The 9,233-nt window shown below is 29.8% G+C and overlaps 2 protein-coding genes across 2 annotated transcripts; both read left to right on the forward strand.

Annotated features, from left to right (window-relative positions):
* Positions 1-756: 756 nt before the first annotated feature.
* On the forward strand, positions 757-3,751 carry LOC124940603 (phosphoinositide phospholipase C 2-like). Its single transcript, XM_047481127.1, has 7 exons — positions 757-1,136; positions 1,213-1,409; positions 1,944-2,085; positions 2,173-2,628; positions 2,694-2,846; positions 3,164-3,250; positions 3,382-3,751. The coding sequence occupies exons 1-7, from the start codon at positions 768-770 to the stop codon at positions 3,673-3,675; spliced, it is 1,698 nt and encodes a 565-aa protein (XP_047337083.1). The 5' UTR covers positions 757-767; the 3' UTR covers positions 3,676-3,751.
* Positions 3,752-5,133: 1,382 nt separating this feature from the next.
* LOC124938958 (phosphoinositide phospholipase C 2-like) lies at positions 5,134-8,126 on the forward strand. Its single transcript, XM_047479478.1, has 7 exons — positions 5,134-5,448; positions 5,529-5,694; positions 5,986-6,176; positions 6,264-6,719; positions 6,925-7,077; positions 7,160-7,246; positions 7,825-8,126. Exons 1-7 carry the CDS (start codon positions 5,134-5,136, stop codon positions 8,116-8,118), a joined length of 1,662 nt encoding a protein of 553 aa, XP_047335434.1. The 3' UTR covers positions 8,119-8,126.
* The last annotated feature ends 1,107 nt before the right edge of the window (positions 8,127-9,233 follow it).

Below are 9,233 nucleotides of genomic sequence, written 5' to 3' on the forward strand. Positions count from 1 at the left end.
GATTTGGGAAGCGAACATATACCGTCAGAGAGCTCATGGTATCTTGGAAGATTTCCACACATATTAATTTTTTAATATTTAATTGATTTTTTTAATGCAAATGTTATGCGTTTGTAGTTAATCATCTACAAATAAAATGAACTTATTACATAATATTGAATTATTATGATAGTTTTGTTATGCGATTAAAATAAAAAAAAAACAAATTTATATGCCGCCATTAATTAAATTAAAACAAAGAATCAAGTATGAGTTGTGTATAACAAATGTCATGTAATAAGAGGAGAATATAGTCAAGCAATTTTTTAAATTATCATCAAGAATAAATTAATCCTTCCATATTCCAACATTATAAGTGTGATCACCCCAACCCATCCCACACAAAACAAACACAATATGTCAAAAACAAACATATAGATTATGTTTCTTCTTATCAAGAGACGATTCAAAATGATAGAGCTTAAGAAATCAAATCTATGTTCGAAGATTACTCGAATTATTATGATAGTTTTTTTATGCGATTAAAATTAAAAACAAACAAATTTCCACTGTTAATTAAATTAAAACAATGAATAGTTATTAGTTGTGCATAACAAATGTCATGTTTAAAAAAAAACAATAACAAATGTCATGTAATAAGAGGAGAATATAGTCAAACAATTTTTTAAATTATCATCAAGAATAAATTAATCCTTCCATATTCGAACATTATAAGTGTGACCCAACCCACCCCTACACAAAACAAACACACCCACAAAAAACACAATATGTCAAAACAAACATATCGATTATGTTTCTTCTTATCGAGGCGATTCAAAATGATAGAGCCTGAAGTTCCTCAAGAAATCAAATCTATATTCGAAGATTACTCGGAAAATGGGATCATGTCCATTGACCACCTTCATAAATTCTTGATACAAATACAAAAGGAGGATCATCATCAAGTTTCAATAGATGATATTGCAAAGTCTATAATATCATTAAACATGATGAACAAGCCCAAACAATACCCTTCATCTATTTTTCCGAGAAAGAAGAATCAAAACGCAACCACGACCTTTGTTGGCCTAGACCTCGATACCTTCTTTCGCTTCCTCTTCAACCACACCAATTCTCCTCTTCCCATCCCTTCCGAGGTATTTTGATTCCTTGCACAACAAGAAACTAAAGTACCAAATTTATTAATGTTTTTTTGTGTGTTTTCTTGATTAGGTTCATCAAGATATGTCTGCTTCCTTGTCCCATTATTTCATATACACTGGTCACAATTCCTACCTTACCGGAAATCAGTTCAGCAGTGATTGTAGCGACGTTCCGATCATCGATGCTCTTAAGAGAGGCGTTAGAGTGATCGAGCTCGATCTCTGGCCAAATTCAAGTAAAGACAATGTTCAAGTTCTCCACGGAAGGTATATATTTAGCCCATTTGAAAACACTTATTATATATTTTTTTTATCATGATTCGTTTTCAAAATACAATACTTTTTTGAAAACAAAATTTAGTTAAACATTGATTTTATTTTTGTTTATGTTCATGAAAACATACATAAGCAAAACAAATAATAATAATAATGGTTTGAACCTGATTTTTTTATTTTCAATTTCATTTTTTTTAGTTTCAATATTTATTATTTCTATTTTCTGTAAAACAAAACATTTTATTAATTTATATGCTTAATAAAAGTACTAATATCATAATAATATTTATTTAAATTGTCATAAATATATTAAAAATATATTTACAAAATTGCAAGAATTATAATTATGAGATGAAACTTAGGAATTTCGATACAAATCTAAAAAAGAATTGCAATTTGAATTCCAATTACTCTAGTCTAATGATCACACCTTAAGTGTTTCCAAATGGGGTCGGCATTAATTCTCATGATCTTTAGAGAAACTAATCTCGGTTATACAACAAAAACTTTGATCGATATTTGTAGAACCCTAACTGCACCGGTGGGGTTGATCAAGTGTCTACGAGCAATCAAAAAGTATGCTTTTGTCGCGTCTGAATACCCGGTTATAATAACTCTAGAAGACCATCTTAGTAGTACACCATATCTTCAAACTAAAGTGGCCGAGGTGATCTTCTCTTATTAATCTAACATGAAATTAGCCTCAAGTTTCTTTGATAAAAGAAAAAACTAGTTATCTTTCTTATGTTTGTAGATGATAAAAGAAACATTTGAAGACATATTATTTATCCCCACAAGCACCAATTGTTTATCAGAATTCCCTTCACCAGAATCATTAAAGGGAAAGATCATTGTTTCAACTAAACCTCCAAAAGAATATATTGAAGAAGATGTGGATTTGCAAAAGAAGAAGAAGCCAATGCTGAAGAATGGTGCAAGTGAGTATAAACGGTTGATTACTATCCATGCTAAGAAACGCAAAGGTACAATTGAAGAATGTCTATCCGAGGATCCTGATGGTGCCAAACGTCTTAGCTTGAACGAACAAAAGCTAGAAAAGGCTGTTGTGGTTTGTAGAACCGATATAGTAAGGTACACACAAAGAAACATATTGAGAGTGTTCCCTAAGGCGACACGGTTGGACTCATCAAACTATGATCCTTTGATCGGATGGATGCATGGAGCACAAATGGTCGCGTTTAACATGCAGGTATATATATAAGAAGATTGAATGCTTAGAATTTTCTATTGAATGATGATCTACGTCGGTTTCAGGGAAATGATAGGCCACTTTGGTTGATGCGGGGGATGTTTAGAGCCAATGGGGGTTGCGGTTATGTGAAGAAACCAGACATCCTTTTGCAAATTGGTCATGATAATGAAGTATTTGATCCCAAACAGAAATTGCTAGTCACAAAGAGTTTAAAGGTGAGGATATGAAAAAGAATAACTTCATCCTCATTCTTTGTTTTAAAAAAAATAATTTCTTTCCAATTTACTCACGTTAAAACGTGAAAATCATATTTATCTTGAGAAAATCCATACAATTACAATACAAGTCGACATTGTTTGTCATGTTAATTAAAATACAGTGAAAACTACATAAAAACAAGGGTCTAAATCGAGATTATCAAAAGAGATCAGATTTTCGGAATGTATCATTTCACTTATAATCTTTATAGTTGACTCGAACTAATGTTTATACATCTCCCTAAATATTTGCTTGATTTTTCTACAATGCTTAGGTAAAAGTATACATGGGAGATGGCTGGTATTCGGATTTTAAACATACCCATTTTGACAAATACTCGCCACCAGATTTCTATGTCAAGGTACAAAATGTTATAATAATCTTAGCATAAGTTGATCAAAGTTTATATAAATTAATTTGGTTGCTTGTTATTAATAGTTATGATATTTCTTGGAAAAAAACATTATGAATTCAAACATGTTTGGTATGCAGATTGGCATAGCTGGAGTGGAAGCTGATACGATGATAAAGACATCGAGAACAATCATGAACAATTGGGTACCGACTTGGGAAGAAGAGTTTTTGTTTCCACTTACTATTCCAGATATGGCATTGCTTCAGATTGAGGTTCATGAATATGACATATCTGGAAAGGATGATTTTGGAGGCCAAACTTGTCTTCCTGTTTCCGAGTTAAGAACTGGAATTCGAACCGTGCCTCTTCACAATGAAAAAGGGGACGAGTACAAATCGGTTAAGCTTCTCGTGAGATTTGAATTTGTTTAGTTTCTATTTCATGTTATTCTTTGAACATTTCAATAAGAGCAAGAGTTTAGTAAAGCTTCAACATTTTTTTGTTTCATTCTAAAATTAATGGTTTTGTAAAATATATCAAGCAAAAATGTATTGGTTTTGTAAGCACTCATTGATTATTTATTTTAAATTGTTCTTATATAATGAATTAGTTGTTTAAGTATAAGTATAAAGGATAACTTAGAGAAGCAAAACACTCAAGAACTAAGTAAGAAAAGAAAAAACAAAACAAAGACAAAAAAACTGGCTACTGGCCTGAAAATTTTTTCAATGAAAAATGTTCCAAAACAAACATTTGACTCACATATTTGTAATTTTCAAACATAATAAGTAATTTCATCGTAGTGTTAAGAACACTTAATAAAATGAATATAATTATCTCGCGTTACATTAGGTGATTTTTATGACTTCTGCATAATCAATACCGAGACCTTCACATATATATTTCTCAATTCTTTTGGGTGATCGGGACTCTTCTCCACGTACAAATGATGTTGTGCATATCGGTTCAAATATCTCGCCAAATTTATTCATTTGTCCGTCTAATCCCTTAGAAGATTCTTACGAGAGGAGCATTGACATGTTAAATTTATACAATGCCTTCTAGAATCGTTCAATCTTCTTTCAGTTAGTAATGAAATCGGAGAGAAATTGCACCAATTTCTGGTGAAGTTTGATTGAGCAAATCTTTTTTAAAAGAGAAAATTAAACCGAACGAAATAAAATAACCTACAACAAACTAATCAGAAACAATTAAAAACTCAATCAAAGATATGAAAAGTTTTCCAATCAAAATTCAAAACCCAACCGAAAAAAAATTGTTACTTTTTTTAAAGAGTTCAAATGTAAAAACTCGAATTTAACTTTAAGAAAATGAATTAATGTGCTCTAGTTAATGTAAACCGATTGGAATATAATCTAAAACTCATCACCAAAATCCAACAACTAAAATCTACACAACCAGTCTTCAAGTTCACACAAAACTACTTAAATTGTTATGCTTAGTCTTCTTTATATATTAATAAAATTTGTTGAGAATTATGTCTAAAACATCCCTTTAATTAAATTAAATTAGAATCAAATAATTAAAAAAAAAAAAAAAAGTAAATAAGAATTAAGTATTATTAGACGTGTATGCCAAATCTAACTTTTATAACAAGAGGTGTCTATAGTCAAAATATTTAAATAATTATCAACCAGATTATATTAATCCTCCATTCTTAAACATTATCAGTGTGATCTTAACATGGGACCAAAAGTCAATTAGACAAATGTAAATGGTCTTAATTAAACCAACTCCACTACCCACAATTAACCAAACCAAATCAAACAAAAACAAAAACAAAAACAAAAGAAAGTTGAGAGATCTGATTCATGGAGATGTCAAAGCAAACATACATATTATGTTTCTTCTTATCAAGGCGATTCAAGATGACAGAGCCTGAACCTCCTCAAGATATCAAGTCTCTATTTGAAGATTACTCAGAAAATGGTATCATGTCCATTGCTCATCTTCATAAATTCTTGATACAAGTACAGAATGAGGATCATCATCAAATTTCAACAGATGATATTGAAGAATCTATAATATCATTAAACATGATGAACAAGAACAAACACCCTTCATCTCTTTTTCAGAGAAAGAAGAGTCAAACCTCTGCTTTTGGTGAGCTTGATCTTGACATTGACACCTTCTTCCGATTTCTATTCAGCCATTCCAATTCTCCCCTCACATTCCCTTCCAAGGTATGTATATCTTGTTCCTTGTCAAGAACAAATTAAAGTGTAAATTTTAATGGTTTTGTTTTTTTGTACTTCCTGACCAGGTTCATCAAGATATGTCTGATTCTTTGTCCCATTACTTCATATACACTGGTCACAATTCCTACCTTACTGGAAATCAGTTCAGCAGTGCTTGTAGCGATGTTCCGATCATCGATGCGCTTAAGAGAGGCGTTAGAGTGATCGAGCTCGATCTCTGGCCAAATTCAAGTAAAGATGATGTTCATGTCCTCCATGGAAGGTATGTATATAATATTGATTTGGAACAATCATGGATTATTTAATTATAAAAACCATTTTCTTTAATGTAATTTGGGTAATAATCAAAATATTCTTATATTTACTATTTTAAATGAAATGTTACAAAAGAATAGAATAAGGGTAATTTGATATTTTGATCATGATAATGTAATAAAATAAAACTTCATTATGTTTTGTATGTTGTTAATTTTCATGAATATATAGAAACATTTGAAAACTAAGTTTTGTTTCTAAATTGAGTCATTAATTCTCGTGGACTGTATAATAAAACTTTGTTCGATATTTGTAGAACCCTAACAGCACCGGTGGGGTTGATCAAGTGTTTACGAGCCATCAAAGAGTATGCTTTTGTCGCATCTCCATACCCGGTTATAATAACTCTAGAAGACCATCTTAGTAGTATACCAGATCTCCAAACTAAAGTTGCCAAGGTGATCTTATATATCTCATTAATCTAACATGAAATTAGCTAAACTTTCTTTGTTGATCCACAAAAAACCGGCCTATTCTTTTTGTAGATGATAAAAGAAACATTTGAAGACATACTATTTATCCCCACAAGCACCAATTGTTTATCAGAATTTCCTTCACCAGAATCATTAAAAGGAAGGATCATTATCTCAACTAAACCTCCAAAAGAACATCTAGAAGAAGATTTTGATTCGCAAAAGAAGAAGAAGCCTACTCAAACGAATGGTGTAAGTGAGTATAAGCAGTTGATTACTATCCATGCTAAAAAACGCAAAGGTTCAATTGAAGAATGTTTATCCGAGGATCCTGATGGTGCCAAACGTCTTAGTTTGAATGAACAAAAGCTGGAGAAGGCTGTGGCGGTTTGTAGAACCGATATAGTAAGGTATACACAAAGAAACATATTGAGAGTGTTCCCTAAGGCGACGCGGGTGGACTCATCAAACTACGATCCTTTAATCGGATGGATGCATGGAGCACAAATGGTCGCGTTTAACATGCAGGTGATTATATTATTAAGAATCTATAGTAAAGGGAAAGATATATATTGCATGTTTTTTTTTCATATTGGACATGATCTCCATCGATTTGGGGACATGATAGGCCACTTTGGTTGATGTGGGGTGTTATATATCATATAGAATATTAATATTGTGATACATATTGCATATTGTTTTTCATATTGGACATGATCTACATCCGTCTCAGGGACATGATAGACCACTTTGGTTGATGCGAGGGATGTTTAGAGCGAACGGAGGTTGCGGTTATGTGAAGAAACCAGATATCCTTTTAAAAATCGGTCATGATAATGAAGTATTTGATCCCAAACAGAAATTGCCAATCACAAAGAGCTTAAAGGTTGGGATATAGAAAATAACTTCATCTTTCTTTTTCTTCATTTGTTTGTTTATTTTTTTTCTATAAAATCTACAATATTTAGGTGAAAGTATACATGGGAGATGGTTGGTATTCGGATTTTAAGCACACACATTTTGACAGATATTCGCCGCCAGATTTCTATGCCAAGGTACAAAAGTTATAATCTTAGTAGTAGTTGTCAATGTTGTAGAATTAGAGTTTTAGATAAACTCATTTGATTATATCAAACATAGGGAGTTTTGTTTTAGAACATAATGAGTTAAAATTGAGTCAGTTTTGTGTGATGATGTGTCAACTATATTTATCATTCCCTTCAAGCGAAACGGTAAGCACACGTTACTCGAACATTACTGTGAGTCTGTTTGCGACATTGAACGAGTAGATCATTTCTATTCACATTATTCCTAAATTTTTTAAAGTAAATTTCAATATGTTTGGTGTGAGCATCAAAGATTCAATTGACTAAGAAAAATGCAGCAACAAAGTTACCCCCACCAAAGCACCCAAGTGACTTAAGCCATATAAAGATTTGTTTCTTGATTATCTTGTTTTGTTGATGACCTACAAAACTCGGAATTGGTTAGATCAAACATCGATTATTCTGATTTTTAGCTTGTTGAGTAGGCAACTAAGTCATGTTTTTGTTATTGAATCCATTAATGACAATCCTAATCTCCGAGTAATGACATTATGAATTTTATCGATTACAACATGTTTATTACGCAGATTGGAATAGCTGGAGTGACGGCTGATACGATGATAAAGACAACGAGGATAATAATGAACAATTGGGTACCGACATGGGAAGAAGAGTTTGTGTTTCCATTGACTATTCCAGAGATGGCATTGCTTCAAATTGAGGTTCAAGAATACGACATATCTGGTCGGGTTGGTTTTGGAGGTCAAACTTGTCTTCCCGTTTTTGAGTTGAGAACGGGAATTCGAACTGTGCCTCTTCACAATGAGAAAGGAGAAAAGTACAAATCTGTTAAACTTCTCATGAGATTTGAGTTTGTTTAGTTTTTCTTTTGTTTCACATTCTTGTAACCCTTCACTGACAACACAAGGAATTATTAATATACCATAACATGTTCTCTTAAATGTATTTGTTATATATAAAAAATACAAGATCTTTCAAGTAAATTGACAATTTTCATTAAGATATGAAAGTTTAGCATTTATATTTTTCAAACTATTCAGAAACTCGTGGATGGGTCTAAAGACATTATTCCTTTATTGAAAACCTTCTAACTAATTAATTATGTTTATGTTTTTTAATTTTTAAATATTTTTTTTAACTCTCTTTTTTATTTTATGTTTATGTTTGTATCGTTGTGTTTATAATTTTTATTTTATTAAATAGAACAACTTAAAAATATTTATTTTTTTACGATAAAAAGATAATAAAAATGATAACGAGTTAACATGTTAAAAAAAGTCATATAGATCCAAAAAAATACTTCCACTCTAAAAGAGAAGATTAGTGTATAAATTAATAATTTTATTATGAATTATTTTATTAAGATTAATAATTTTAATTTTATATATGATTTTATTTATACACTTTATTTAAAATGTTTTTTATAATATAAATTTAAAAAAAATTAATTTAAAATAATTTATTAATCTATTTAAATTTATAAAATACATACTTTAAAATATAAGTTTGAAAGTTATAACAAATGGTTTTTTTAAAGTATGATAATTTTGAATATAATATTTTAAAATAATAATGTTGTTTGGAAATATTTTATAAGATTAATAATTTTAATTTTTATATATAATTTCATTTATAATATATTGTCATAAAAATAATTATTGAATAATTTATTTAAATTTATAAATGTATTTAGAACCCTAAAATTGTAGTTATTTAATAGTTATTTTAAATTAAATATATTATAAATAAAATTATAGGAAATTTTAAAAGAAAATTAATAATTGTAAGAATTGTATATAAATAGATTATATATATGTATTAAAATTATTAATTTTATTAAAAAATAAATAAATCATAATTTGAAAATAATTTATTACTTGTTATTTTAAAATAAAATCATTAAATTATAATAATAAATAGATATTATAAATAAGGGCATTGGTTTGCTGAGTTGTAACATGGTAACAATTAATGT

Source organism: Impatiens glandulifera, chromosome 5 (assembly GCF_907164915.1).
Source record: "Impatiens glandulifera chromosome 5, dImpGla2.1, whole genome shotgun sequence".
Classification (NCBI taxonomy): domain Eukaryota; kingdom Viridiplantae; phylum Streptophyta; class Magnoliopsida; order Ericales; family Balsaminaceae; genus Impatiens; species Impatiens glandulifera.